This window comes from Patagioenas fasciata, chromosome 2, assembly GCF_037038585.1.
Source record: "Patagioenas fasciata isolate bPatFas1 chromosome 2, bPatFas1.hap1, whole genome shotgun sequence".
Lineage (NCBI taxonomy): Eukaryota > Metazoa > Chordata > Aves > Columbiformes > Columbidae > Patagioenas > Patagioenas fasciata.
In genome coordinates this window covers 153,777,480-153,792,458 of record NC_092521.1, presented here as the reverse complement: position 1 = coordinate 153,792,458, position 14,979 = coordinate 153,777,480, and the positions used below count along the sequence as shown (strand labels likewise).

Below are 14,979 nucleotides of genomic sequence, written 5' to 3'. Positions count from 1 at the left end.
AGGAGTAATCCTGAATGCTGAGCACATATTCGAATAGGTCAGCCTGGTTAAAGTACAGATGCAGCATCAGTGGCCCAGGATGAATACAATGTATCTCATTACACACCTGCATAGTTTCGAAATTGTCTGACAGTTTTGTAAGCCAATCATTTGGCAGACTTCAGTGAGTTTTCAACAGTTAATACTCTACCTATTATAATAAATTTTTAAGTACTGGAAAGGATCAGTGTGTTCGATGGCATTGTGGACACATTCTTGAACGTGAAAATTGGGTGGGTCTGGGTCTTCTATTGAATGTGGCTTTCAGTTTTCAGTTAGAAAGATTTGACTAGACAGAACACTGGTATTAAAATTGATGTTCATAAGATCATGAAACTTCTTTTTAAATTTTTAAGTATGCTGATTTGAGTAATTTTTATTGGTAACTTACGTCACTTGAAGGTCAACCGAAAGTCGTATCAGCTCTGGTCTTCCTATTAAGAGCAACATTTAAAATTTGGTGGAATAGACTAGCTGTGTATGTATATGATTCTGAAGTGTGTGGCTTGTTGTTTTCTGTGTTGGGTTTTTTTATTATTATTTGTTTGCATTGTTCGTTTTGATGAGTTTATAGATAGTCAAGTGATTCTAGATAATATAGCTAATGTCCATTGAGTATCATGAATAACTCAATCCACAAGAAAGCAACAACTGTTCTGAGATGTAGTAAAATAAAGACATTCAAGGTTCTTAGGCTGTCACAGCTAGCTTGTGCAGTAACCACCCTTCGGCATCACTGGCTGAAACTTTTCTGCTGTAAAACTTGTCGTTTTTTTTAACTGGACAACAAAGAACAGACAACTTTTGAGGATGCCAGCTGCTGAGCTGCAGCTGTTCCAACCGCTGAAAAACTGCTCTAGCGTAAGTGTAGTGCTTATGAACTCTCGGAATTGGGTGCCGTTTTTTGATTTGCAGGTAGGAAAGAGTTGAGAGCTCTGCAGGCAAAGCTGAAATTATTTTCCTGTACCAAAATACGGTGAAAAGTGTTAGACCTGCTGTCCATGTACTTTCTTTCTATAAAAGCAATTCTCTCTAATATTTAACTGTATATAACTCTGAATACTGTTTAACAATGTTGAATTTTGTTGCAGAGTTGTAAGATTATATTTTATAAGCTGAGGGTCTCTGTCTGCAGTACTTTACATTTCTTTCAGAAGAAATACTGTCACTCTAAGACGTCTAAATTTTTACTGTATGGTATGTTCACCTAGGTTGATACTAATCTGATTTTAGCCATAAAAATGGGATGTTTCAGTAGGCAACCATATTTTACTGTATTTAAATAGTTTGAAACTAGTTCTAAAAATGAGAGTATGTTTTGTTTATCAAAGTGTAACTTCTTGTACTGTAGGTCACTCTAGCCAGTATAGATGCCGAGCTTCAAAAACTTAAAGAAATGACCAACCACCAGAAGAAACGAGCAACAGAAATGATGGCCTCCTTACTAAAAGATCTTGCAGAGATAGGAATTGCAGTAGGAAATAATGATGTCAAGGTAAGAATTAATCACTGCAAGTTTTAATGCCTTGTAGTACACACATACATTGTGGCCAGATGGGGTCAGTTTTCTTAGTATGATAAAAATAATTACCATAGGAAGCCTCATATATATTAATAATTTGAGCATAAGCTTAACCATTGCTTATACTGTGATTTAATCAGGTCCTGAACAAAGTTTGATTATGCAAAGAAAAGAAAGAGCAAGTATGGCTAATTTTTTTTTTCTGAAGTTTTCATTCATACTGTTAAACTGCTCTATGGTCATAATCAACAGCGTTGTCTTGGAAATCTAATGCTTACCTACAGTGGCAATCAGGATTTTGATACATTATTATGTTATTATGTTGTATTTAAAATTGAATGACAAACTGAAATGAAAGGTAACTCTGGAAGATCAATGTAGGACAAGAATGCAGGCAGTGTTAGAAATCTGTAGTGAACTATTTCCCTCTTCAAGTGACTCATTACCTTTGTACAAACTTCTAAATAATCAGAAATCTTAAAGTTTCATTTTGGTCTTTAAATGTTCTGATGATTAGTCAAGGCAGGGGATATACACTGGGCACTAAGTTGCTCCAGCACGTCTTTAATTCTATTTTGTTATCTGAGCTTTCTAAACTTGTCAATCCATATTTTTCAGCAGCCTGAGGGAACTGGCATGATAGATGAAGAATTCACAGTTGCGAGACTGTACATTAGTAAAATGAAATCGGAAGTAAAAACAATGGTGAAACGTTGCAAACAGTTAGAAGGCACGCAAGCTGAAAGCAATAAGAAAATGGAAGAAAATGAAAAGGAGTTGGCTGCCTGCCAGCTCCGAATCTCACAGGTGAATGTTTCTTTACCGTGTACTTCCTAAATGTTCTTTTGAATTTATTAACCTGCTAGGGGGTGGGGAAGTTGTAATTTCTTTTTGTGACCTAACAAAGTACGTTGTGATCAAACAGTCACAAAGCTCAACTGTATCCTCAATACTCTATTTGATTTAGATGCTTCTGAATAGTTGTGTGACAGGATGTCAGAGTTTCTGCAATATGTTTGTAGCCTGATAACATTTTTGTAGCACTTGTATTAAATACTGGGGTACATACGTTCTCCATCACAGGATCATTGACAAATACAAGTGTTGCAGAAGCAGTGGCTCGTGAGCACTCTGCCTACTAGTCCAGCAAGTTGGAAGTGGGGAGAAGTAGTGATAGCACAGTAAAATTATAGTAGGCTTGCATAGCAGGTTAAATTTACTTCTAATGTGGGAATTAAATTTACTTTTAATGTGATAAAGGCCGTTTTAACATGATTATTAGAAAAGATCAGTAATGTGATTTTTACGACTTCTGAAAATTGTGATCTACACATGCAATATAATTTTTCTATATTTTGATATACATACAGATAATCTTTTTTTAAATCAGGAGATGCATATTTCAGTGCAGTCTTCTAAATAAAGTGGGCCTCTCTTGCCTCTGACAGTGTTTAACATTCAAAGTGTCTCTTCTCCCAGCCAAAATGTATTTCATTCCAGTCCAGGATAATGACATTTTCTTACAGGATACTCTACAGATCTACTTGAATAGTCATATTTGTCTTAGAGTTTAGTTGGCATCATTTTTGTTTTGAGATCAAATTACTTGTTTAAAAATAAGTATGAACTGTTTATGCAAATCAGTTCTGTGATACCCAATTCCAAAGTAAACAAATCTTTCCGTTCAAGCATGAAGCCAAGATCAAGTCATTGACTGAATATCTTCAGAATGTGGAACAGAAGAAGAGACAACTGGAAGAGTCTGTGGATTCCCTTAATGAAGAATTAGTTCAACTCCGAGCACAGGGTAGGAATTGCCTCCCTACACCCCAGGCAGCAGCACCACCGTTTTAAGTATATAAGTGATAAACAGAGAGTTGTTCTGTTCCATTTATATTGAAAGCCAGAGCTGTAGAATGGCTTTTTGCTACTGAATATGTAGAATTAATCAATGGGAAAGCATGTTTGCTGTTTGAAAGAACTGCTATGGTTAGGATTAAATTAGAGATGTTACTGATTTAATGGATCTCTGTGGTGAGACTACTTCCAAATGTTAAGGTGTTGGCAAGGGAAGGGGTCATTAACTGTGTCTTCCCTGTGATGGCCTGGTTACCTGGCTGAAATGTGTTTTCTCTCCTCTATCTCTACCAGAAAAAGTCCATGAGATGGAGAAAGAACACTTAAATAAGGTTCAAACTGCAAATGAAGTCAAGGTAATTTCATCATTTAAAACAAAACAAACAAAACCACCACAAACAAAAAAACAAACACCACCACCACCACTCCCTCACCCCCCACCCGCCACCCCCCCCAAACAAAAAACCACCACCAACAATAAACCTACAAGGTGAAGTATGACAAGTTCTAAAATCATATAATACATACTGTTTTATCTAACAGCAAGCTGTGGAACAGCAAATTCAGAGCCATCGTGAGACGCATCAGAAACAAATCAGTAGTCTAAGAGATGAAGTTGATGCAAAGGAGAAACTTATCACTGAACTTCAAGAGTAAGTAATTGTTATTTTAGTAGTGCCAAATGTCTCCAGACAGCAGCACAGTATAGTGGGAAGGATGTGGGAAGGATTTCCTTTAGCAGTCTCTTCCAAACTTGTGTTGCTTTACTGAATATCATGTCTGGAGGATTTAGTTTAAATAATGGATATAATATTTACTTTCTGTATTCAGCCAAAACCAGAAGATGATGCTTGAACAGGAACGTCTTAGAGTTGAGCATGAGAAGTTGAAAGCAACCGATCAGGAAAAAAGTAGAAAGCTACATGAACTTACGTAAGTGATTATGGTGCATAAAACAGATGTGTGTGGGAACACTTAGATTTTTAAATTGTAGCAACCTAATATGATGCAGTGGCTCTCAGTGCATGATGCATTTACTAGAGAGGCTCCAGAGCCTTCTTGAACTTAACTTGACTTCCGATTTAAAATATTAAGACAGTGCAAAGGTTTTAAAGTTAAGAAAGATATGAAGGTCAGTCACTTCTTTTCCTTTGTTAATATGCTGTGGGTTTGAGTAAGTAACTTTTCAGTCTGCATGTAAGTATTGCATGCTTTAAGACTGGAACGGGCTTGTAACAGTTCCCTTGTGCTTTTTTTTTTCTAATTCTTGTGTTCCGATGCTGGCTTTGACAAATATACTGGTGATGAGGTGGGAGAACAAAACAAAGGAAAATCCTTTATCTCTCACGTGATGCTTACAATCCCAGCAGGTCAGAGCAAAGATCATTTGTAGGATAAGATCTCCAAGTCTTCACCCTTGATCATCTTTTAGGTCTGTCTGTACCTTTTCTAGAAACTTAGAATTTATGTATCTCAATACACTTGTTTGTATTCCTTCAATATGGTTACATCCTTAATGGAGGTCTTCAACTGAAAGACATGTTTCATTTGTACCATATAGTGTTTATCACTGTAGTTTCCTAAAACATTAAAATTTCCATTTTTGCTCAGATGTTTCAGGATGATTTTATTCTCTTTTAGGGTTATGCAGGACAGACGGGAACAAGCAAGACAAGACTTAAAGGGTTTGGAAGAGACTGTGGTAAGATAGTCAGAATATATTCCAAAGCAAATACCAATACTTGTGCTTTTTTTTCCCCTTCAGAGCTATTTTAAATTTTTTTTAATTGTTTCTTGTCCTTAACTGTAGGCAAAAGAACTTCAGACTCTTCACAATCTTCGGAAGTTGTTTGTTCAAGATCTGGCTACTAGAGTGAAAAAGGTAACGTGATGCTGTAGTGAAACATGGTGTTTCTGAGAATGCTATGTAGATTTCAGTTTAGAACTAGGAATTGGAATTGGTTTTTATGCAGTGTATTTGTTTTATTTACTTAATTTTAATATGCAAGTTCAGATTTGTACTCAGCCTCTTCCTCCCCATGCCTTTGTTACTGCAGAGTGCTGAGATTGACTCGGATGATACAGGAGGCAGTGCTGCACAAAAACAGAAGATTTCCTTCCTCGAGAATAATCTTGAACAGCTTACAAAGGTTCACAAGCAGGTACAATGAGGCTTAACTTCAAGTTTTAATTAAAAACAAACTACTGTAGATCCATTGTTATAGCAATGATTGAATGCATATTGGTCATAAAGTAACTGTTTTATAATTAAAATAGACTAAAGACTTAGTAGTATTTATATCCAGAAACACACTCAGGTTTTCCTGTAAAGTACACTAATAGCTATTTTAAGTACATCTGGGTATGTAACAAAATAGCTGCATTTAAACTGAAGAAGATCCAAGTTGGTGTTTAGAGTTAATATGTTGGCCTAGGGGATGCTTGGCTGCCTCTGAAGAAGAATGTAGGCTTTAAGTGCTGATGCTGGGTAGCACATTCTTCCACAGTAACTGATTTTTAAATGACAATCTTACTGATGAGCTATTAGATTTACTAAAAGCTTAACCAAAGACAGTATAATAGTCCTACTGCTTCACCTTTGTAGGGGCTAGAGGCCATTTGGTTGGCTCTCCTTGTAAGAGCGATATCAAGAAAATAATCAATTTTGATTTTGTAGCTGGTACGTGATAATGCAGATCTTCGCTGTGAACTTCCTAAACTGGAGAAGCGACTTAGAGCTACAGCTGAAAGAGTTAAAGCTTTGGAGTCCGCACTGAAGGAAGCCAAAGAGAATGCTTCTCGTGATCGCAAACGGTATCAGCAAGAAGTAGATCGTATAAAGGAAGCTGTAAGATCCAAGAATATGGCCAGAAGAGGACATTCTGCACAAATTGGTTAGTTAAGAATCCCTTGCCCTGTAAAACTTCGTTTGTCTTCTGATTTTTGTGATCTTTGTGCATGTGGGCACCTTTCAACCTTAGTTGGAGCTGCATGCATGCATGCGTGAACATGATGTATTTTCTACTATGGGTTATGTTTTGGTTAATAGACTGTGTGTATGGGTGGTGGTGTATGCTTGGTTGTTTGTTTTTACGTATTTGAAATTGGTCTTTTACTGGTAGCTGGATTTTTGTACATGCTGGGAAAGGCTTATCAACCTAGAATTCTAGCCTGAACATGTGTTCCTTTCCCTAGAACAAAACAATACACTGAATGTGAGTCTCAAGTCTGTAACATCGTGCCAATTCCCTTCCAGTTTCTAAGACTAAGTAGATATTCCAAAGCAAGGAGAGAGATCAAGCCATCACCTTAAATAACAAAAAAGTGTCTTGCTTTTTCTTGATCTTGTGGGTTTGTCTGTCCCTCTACCCCAAGCTATCATCCTAAAATCCCTAGTTATGTTTTTGGTTCTTTGTTCCAAAACATGCAGTACTCTGTAGTGCTCTCTATGGGAAAAGGATGGAAAAAAAAAATCTGTAGTAGCTAATAATGTTTCTTACCATGTGGTGGGAAAAGAGTCACATTCCCATGGTCTTCCAGCTACCATTATGCTGTCAAGCAATTAGGGCCAAAAGGGTGTGTGATCTGTGGAGGACTCCACTGTGCCTATTAGGTTATTGTTGTAGATGTAACTATGTGTTCCAGCCTTTTTGTTGTCCTGTGTCAGGACTTCCATAATCAATGCATTTCCTTTCAGTGCAGCTGAAATCAGTGTCGCAATTAAACTTGGCTCATATTCTGTAGGTCTGCAAAGAGCTGTTGCAGAATAAACTTAATGTTTTTCTTGGGCGCTTCAAGTGCTAGCTGGGTAGCAGTTGCTTTCTTGTCTTATCTTTCTCTCAAGTGATCTCCACGAAGGGAATCAGAATTCTCTAGTGAGCTTACCACAGGTATAAAGCCTCTTGTACTTTTATGTCTAGATGAACTAGTCATGTCTTACTGGAGATCAGTTGCTATAAGGCAGAAACTGGAAAGTGTTTCTCTGATACAGTTGCTGCCTGTAGGTACTTTATATCCACTCTTACCTACTGAAACTTTAAATGCTTCTTTTTACTATTACAGAATTTTGTAAAGTCATACTTGTGCAAAACTGATTGAAAACATAATTTTTCAAAGTGTATGCAGCTTGTGAGTTACCTGTCAAAACTACTGTTTTTTAATTCAGTAGTAGAGTAAGTTGTATTTTTTTATGGTGGTAAGAAGTTGATGAAGCTGTGTTGTCTGTGGAGCAATCAGTATGCTGAACCACTTGCAGAGCAGAGGAACTAGTGACTTATTAATCAAGTAGTTGTGAGAAATACAGCAGGGTATAATGACTCCTTGCAGGAACATAACACTCATGTAACTTTGTCTAGTGATGTGTCTTATTTCATTCTTATTGCCAAGAAATGCCTCCCATACAGGGAAATGCATTAGATGGGGCAGAGAATCATTAGCAAAAGCTTTGCTAGCTTTAATTCTAATAGGGACAATAAAAGCAAAACATTGTCTGTTTCTCAAGGCTTTTTATAGTTGACACTAATCTTTTAGGTTCTCAGAAAACCATCTCCTAAACTTGTTTTCTTATTCAGAGTGCATTCAATTTTGATCATTACATTTGAGATGCTCTAAAAGAAAGCATTAGTAATTGTGAATAATCAAAGATTAAAATCGTGATGTACGTATTTGTAAGTCATGTTGCTTTTCATGCAGCTAAGCCTATCCGTCCTGGCCAGCATCCAGCAGCTTCTCCAACCCATCCAAGTGCAATTCGTGGTGGAGGTGCATTTACTCAGAACAGCCAGCCAGTTGCACTGCGTGGAGGTGGAGGACGGCAAGACAAAGTGTAAGCTTGTCTTATAGGATCTTTTAAAAATATGCGATTATGCTGTTTTGTATTAGTTTTTGCTACAGTTCACTTGAATAATCAGACTAATTTTTTATTTTTTTACAGAATTTGATGGTTAGAGGAACAGTATACATGTACATCTGATTAATGCTGCTGCTGCTTTTGTTATTAAACTGGTGTTTGTTGTAAAACAGTAGTTCTAGAGTTGTTCTGCTGAAGCAGAACAAAATGTGAGAACAGTTGGAGACAGTTACCAGTCACAGCCAATGGCTACTGTTTGGGAAAGGACTGGACAGTTTAAAATATTTTGGCTTGCCAGTATCTTTTTAAATATGGTTTTCTTCAGAAAACATTCAGCGATGAAATTAAAAAATGATGCTATTCTTATATGTTGTTTACTTGCTGTTCTTACTGTGTTTTCTGCTACTTTGTGTGTCAGTAATTTGGAAGTATTTGACAGAAAAATTAATGTGTTAATCCAGTAAAATTAAAATGTTACCCTAGCTAAAATACAGTTACAGTAATTGAAATTAATATGTGCACCTATTTGAAAACATCCCTAATCTCTTAAGTAATTACAAATTGTCTGGTACTTAATATGCTTAAGTTGCTCACAGAATCATGTCTCTTAATGTCTGCATTATAGATGGTCTGTTGGTCACCTAACGTAATGCTTTGCTGTACTCTGTCATCTTCACTTTGGAACATTTGTATAAATGTCTTCAAGGCATTGCCTTAGTTGAGGTTATCTGTGTCTTCAGCTTGAAAATACTCCTAAAATGTGCAGTGCTTGAACCCTGGGTGCTTTTCTTTTCAAGGGCTCCAGAGTGGCTTATGTTAATCTTGTTTACATTTGTTTCTTTTTATTAGGTGACTGATTTTTCAGAGTTTTCTCTCTGATTTAGAGGCAACCAGGCCGTAGTACTAGTTAGGATACCTGGTTCTGCTCAGTAGTGTCTTTTAGTAAACATTTACCTTGAATGACCAAGGAACTGGCAATTTGTGGAGTCTTGATTGTGTTAGTATGGTGAAATTCGTGTTCAGGTAGCTGCTCTGACTATAAAGGCAATCAGGCTCAGCTGTCCAATATAGAGACATTTCATGGTACAATTGGCACAATTGATTTTTAGATGCCTGCTTTAGCTTGAGTTTGCACATGCTCTGATGTTGCCAGGAATTCTAACTGAAGAGGGCCTGTTTAGTCTCATACTTCTTTAAGAGTACTTAGAGTAGTTGATATAATGAGCAATAAATAACTAAAGCTTGTCTCTTGCTTTGGAGAAGAGCTTTCACTGTTGGTCGTGGGGAATTTATCTGAGAGACTTAGCACTTAGGCTTTTGGACTATGTGTAGATAAATCGTGAAGGAGTTGAAGATTGCTAAGTATTGACTATAGAACACCTTTTTAATAAACAAATAAAAAAACTCCTGTATAATATGCTTACAGAATCCCTTAAGCAGTTGTCAAGTTGTCATATAATTCTTCTAATGTCAGCATATTGCCTCTCTCTGTAGAACCATGCAGAGTTTAGCACTTAAAGGCAGGAGAGTGGATATAATTTACTCCAGTTTTCCTATCTTATTTTTGGAAGAACCTGTCCCTTATAGAAGTAAAGGAACAGAACTTTTTTGAACTTTATTTTACCATTCAATAGAAAGCTGTTCTGACCTTGTGGATAGTCAGGTAGCCAGTAGCATTTTTCTCTGTAGTATTGTCATTATATACTTCTGGAGGGGGGTTAATAGAGATACTAAACATCTGAACTTCTGGTTAGAGAGCAACTTTGGTACACTAGGAACATGATGTACCACTTTACATTCAGAGACCACCATTTAACAAATTATTCTGGAAATAAAGAAATACAGAGATGCTAAATTGTGATTTGCCTAGGAAAATTCAACTTTTTTAGGATGATTAATGCCAAATGATCTCTTCATTCCCATTTCATCTTCACAAAACAGTAAAGCTCTGCAGCAGGTTTCCAGACAGTTCTCGCCGGCCTGGAAAAGTAGCAACATATAATTGGTCTATGTTTGTAATGTTTACTCTGTTACAGCAATCAGAATTGGATGCTCAGTCAGTTTATCATACTGTAAATTTGTTGGTAAGAGACAGTATTGCTTAAATGCTTTGCATCGTGGCATTTCTTAGTATAAAGTAGGTGTTTTATTAGCAATTGTCTGAGTGGTCTAGGAATTGGACTCTTAAAGGCTATTTAAATAGTGTAGTCTACAGTGAATATAACTAACTCTGCTCTTTTGGCTTGTGAGGTACAAGCACTTAACTCTGTTATTTTTCTCATTTGCAGTTGCTGAAAAGTAAATGCAACGTGAGAAGGCTTGGATATCGTGTAGAGGGAGTCATTCCATGACAATAATCTTTCCCTTTGGGGACTGTAGGATTATTTTTTGAAAATGTATAAATTATACCTGGCCTGTACAGCTCTTCCCCCTTCTACAAATTCTGCTAACTGATTCTCAAAAAAAAACCTAGAGTGCAATTTTGGCGTCTTGAAAACGACATGTTACTTAAAGTGTAGCTCTGCTCATCACACAGTTTGTCTTTCATGTCTTAAATTTAGCCTGCACTGTGCCAAGCTGAATGTACGTTGAGAAAATCTTAGTTGAAATTTTCTAGCTTACTTTGTGTACATCTTACCGTCTTAGGGAATGTGCAACAGTGTTTAAGTATACTTTCATTTTTTTCACTTCATATAACACTACATGTCCCACTGAATTAGAACGGCACTCTACATAGCAGTTTTCTTTTGGAATGCTACATGGAGCATTGGAACTAAATTTATTTGTACAGTGTAAGAATACTGAAGTGTGCTTACGACAACTGTCATAAGGCACTGTGATCGCTATACCACAGAGCTGAAGAGTTCAATATGAACAAGGCTGTTTAACTGTTATCTGATTAAATGCCCATTTATTGGGTAATTTAGAATTAAATATTGTACAGTAATAAGAGTAAACATAAGTTTACAAAAAAAAATACTTTGGCAATGGATGATCCCATCTGTCCTGTTCCTGATTCTGCACACAGTACAGTCTGGTGGAGTGAAAACATTCTGCTTCATTCTGATGAGCCTGTCTGTCCATTTGTCTGTATCTGTGGTGGTTCACTGTCACTATTTTATAATAGTGAAATAAGTGCAATCTAAAATTTAACTTGATATTCCACTGCATACACAATACTGGAATTTTTGGCTAAAATTTTAACTTAGAATTTAAAAAAAATTCAGCAACTGCCCAATGAATTCTGATACACTAATAAAGGATACAGCTTTTTAAAACTGATGTATCTGGAAATCCCAGAGATGTGTTTAAAAACAAAGTGCTACCCTGAATTGTATTTGTAATCCATTTCTAAGTAGGTATATGAAATGTCCAAAGTAGTCATTGTTGAATATTTTTCTTCTCTTTGCAATAAAGTCCTATAAACTGGTTAACAAAATGAAACATGGAGTTTTTTTGGTTTTGAGCTCCAGCACTCCCACTGAGCTGCATCTGGGTTTTAAAATTTTATAGTATAATTTACCTAACTTATTCATAGGGTTTAGCCACTATAAGTTTTAGAACAGCTGAATTCTGGATAGAAATGAGTCCCTAGGTCTTTGAGAAAGATGGAACTTTATATTACTGAAAGAATTCAATGAGCTTCCCAGACCCAGGTGGTGCCACCTTGTTTGCTGAATTTTTTGCTGGGTACTCATCAGTTATTGTGGAAACAGTAGAGACTCTGTCACTGTTCAGGCAGCAAATCACTTTCAACTTTTATAAATAGACAAAATATTTATATTATGATGGAGTGTAGTCAGATTTTAGACCTTGAACCACCTTTTTCTATATCTACAGTAGTCTGGATTTTTAATAGTTTGTTTTTTAAAGGTTGAGTGCGTCAGTCAGAAATTTCACTATTTTGGAGTTTTCAGCTGATAAGACTGTTTTGCTCATTAAGGCTGTCGGGCACTCCAAACTTGCAGTTTTTGAGCACGATTAAAGACAGCAGCATACTGAGGACAAAAATAAAGGAACCGCAAACTATATTGAAATTTCTCGTAATGCAAACAGCACTCTGTTATCTTTCTCGATGTTAACTACAGATTTTCAGACCTTAATTTGTTAATACACAATCATAAAAACAAACAAACCCACCGTCTTCAAAATACATTTAAATGAAGCAGGATTTTTTTTTCCTCATGCCTGTGAATGGGGCTTTCAGTCCTGTAGGTAATTCTAATAGGTTTTGGTGCTGAAAATTGCTGTTTAAAAATATAAATTAAATGATAACTAGCCTGTAGCTCAGTGTACATCACCTTTTTCTATTTAAACTTTTTTATTTTAAACCTTTTATGAAGTTTATTGAGAACTGCCTCTCAAAATGTAAAAAAGAAAAAAACACAACTTTTTTTTCTGGTTTGGCTGTCCTAGGTCAGCTGGACAGGACAATTACTTGGTTTTGTAAATGAAAATATTCAGTCTATATGAGGAATGTTCAACACTGCTCTTTCAACTTGCAGTCTTTGAATGGTTCTTATTTTTATGTTCCTCTAGATCATATTTTTTAAAAGATGGTTTAGGATAGGAATTTGGTGAAATAATATTTATTTCTGGTGAACAACTAAATTATTTACATAACTTAAATGCTGACTCACTACTGTGTGTAACTCTAAATTTGACATGAGGACAAGTCTACCTGTGGAATATGATTTAACTTCAGTACACTTAAGATGCATTAAAACAATTGGTTTGGGGAAGACGCCATATAGTTTTAACTTACCTGCATGCTGTAAATGTATTTGTGTTTAAATAAAAAGAAGAAAAATCTTTAACTTTGTGCATTTCTTCAGTGTCTACACCTGATTGTTAAATTGTCTCTATAGAATGTTTTCCACTTGATAAGTTTCATGACTAGTTATTTCTATGTTAATCAGGATCGCTTGCTCTTAGCCTTGTGTTCCAGTGTTTGTTAATACAAGTAAGCTTTACCACACAAATATATATCTATTTAAGTCTTTAGTCTTCAAAAGACTGTTGATGGCAGAAAAACATACACAAACACAAAACCCTCAAAGCAAGGCAAAGAACAAAAACAACAAAACCCCAAACCGTTGATTACTGTGGAAATGTTCAGAAATTGCTTACAGTCATGGTAAATCAAACTGGGATTACTTTGACTTCTCCCTAAGGCACATACTACATGGTTCATAAATAGGCCAACTTAATCGCCATTTTTAATGGCTTCTCTTGGTTGTGTATGTTTCGCTTTATTGTTGTTTGGTTGGGTTTTTTTGAACATCAACTTCCACCCTATCTATTTTGGGTACGGTAAGTGACACACTTGAAAGAATTCTCCCTTGGCACAGGGTGCAGATGCAAGCGTTCTTTCTCCCAAAGGAGAGAGTGCCTCTTTTGCTCCAAACAGCTGTTTTGTTTGCAGAGCACTGATCTCTGCTGCTTTACAGAAAACAACAAAAACCGAACAACAAAAACAAAACACAACAACAACTTGAAAAACAGACCCCCAACCACTCACCAACAAACCCAAGCCTCCTCTCCTCCAGCTATGTCTACATGTAGTTATTTCGTAGCTGTAATTGGGAGTTACGTATGTAAGGTTACTGCCATGTCCCATTCATCAAAGGGGTTTTTGATAGGTGGGGTTTATTTGTGTTTGGTTTGGTTCTGCTGTTGTGTTTTTTTTAGTGGTCACATTCTAGAGTAAGGTGAAGTCAGGTTAGAGACAGTTATACTTTCCAGGAGCAGAAGGAAATTCAAGAACTAGAGGAGATTGCCTTAATTCAAGCCTACTGACACTTGAGGAAGCATGGGCACACTTACATTCCATGTTGTTCTTTAAAATGAAACAGCATAGAAGCTGATCGATGATTTGGGCATACAATGTGCTTTTGGTTTAGTTCCTGAGCAACGTAAAGTGCAATTTTAAGACTTTCTAAGATAACAGCATTTATCCAGGTTGCGATGCATGAAGAATGGGTGTCTGCTAACAGCGGTTCAGCCTGCAGATCGCAGTTCTGACAACTGCCCGTTCACCTGAGCACCTGCTGTATCTTCAGCCTGAGCTGTAGCTGTATGTACTTTAGGTGCTCCTGATTTGCCGCTGAAGGAGGGAAGTGAAATAGAGCCCTTGTGTTCTGTCACTTTGACCAAGAGCTCATCTTGCTAAATCTGTTTTCAGAGGTGCCAGATCTATGGGTTGCTCAGAAAATCAGTCAAACACAATGGTTCTCCTTTTATCTGACATGCTTTGACAGTCATCTTTGGAATCCATGTAAACTTGGTTGTGTTTGGAAAAGAATCCATGAACTGCTGTCTTTTTTGAAGTTGTCTTTTGCTGATTTGGTCACCCCTCATTCTTGTTCAAGAGAGATTAATCCCTTTCCAGTATTTCTGTGCCAACTAGACTTTTGCAGACCTCTCCTCTTTGTTCCTCAGGACTTGTAATTTTCCTTTCCCAGTAATCTGTGACAGTTGATTCTACTTTTTCTGAGTGCTATTGAACTGATCTTTTTTATGGAGCAACCTAATTATGTGAGGCTGCAATCATATAGATATTTTTCTCAGAAAAAGATTTAGCTAAATTTATAGAGCTTTGATATATAAGTACATATATAAAAGCATAGAGGAGGCTGGTCTAGGTCTGCTAAGACAATCATGTAAAAGAAAAGATCTCAGGAGGAAGATACTGTGTCTGTAAAACTGCTCA

The 14,979-nt window shown here is 36.6% G+C and overlaps 1 protein-coding gene across 2 annotated transcripts in view; it reads left to right on the top strand.

Annotated features, from left to right (window-relative positions):
- KIF5B (kinesin family member 5B) overlaps positions 1-13,084 on the top strand; it is a 35,046-nt gene extending 21,962 nt beyond the window's left edge. The window contains exons 15-26 of one of the 2 annotated variants that reach the window (XM_065830228.2): positions 1,391-1,534; positions 2,183-2,368; positions 3,251-3,368; positions 3,713-3,774; positions 3,962-4,071; positions 4,250-4,351; positions 5,060-5,120; positions 5,229-5,300; positions 5,476-5,580; positions 6,096-6,312; positions 8,111-8,243; positions 10,556-13,084. In XM_065830228.2, the coding sequence (XP_065686300.1) occupies positions 1,391-1,534; positions 2,183-2,368; positions 3,251-3,368; positions 3,713-3,774; positions 3,962-4,071; positions 4,250-4,351; positions 5,060-5,120; positions 5,229-5,300; positions 5,476-5,580; positions 6,096-6,312; positions 8,111-8,243; positions 10,556-10,562 (1,317 nt within the window). In that variant the 3' untranslated portion in view covers positions 10,563-13,084. Of the gene's footprint in view, positions 1-1,390; positions 1,535-2,179; positions 2,369-3,250; positions 3,369-3,712; positions 3,775-3,961; positions 4,072-4,249; positions 4,352-5,059; positions 5,121-5,228; positions 5,301-5,475; positions 5,581-6,095; positions 6,313-8,110; positions 8,244-10,555 lie in introns of both variants that reach the window. The other variant, XM_065830227.2, reaches the window with a different exon arrangement.
- Positions 13,085-14,979: the final 1,895 nt, after the last annotated feature.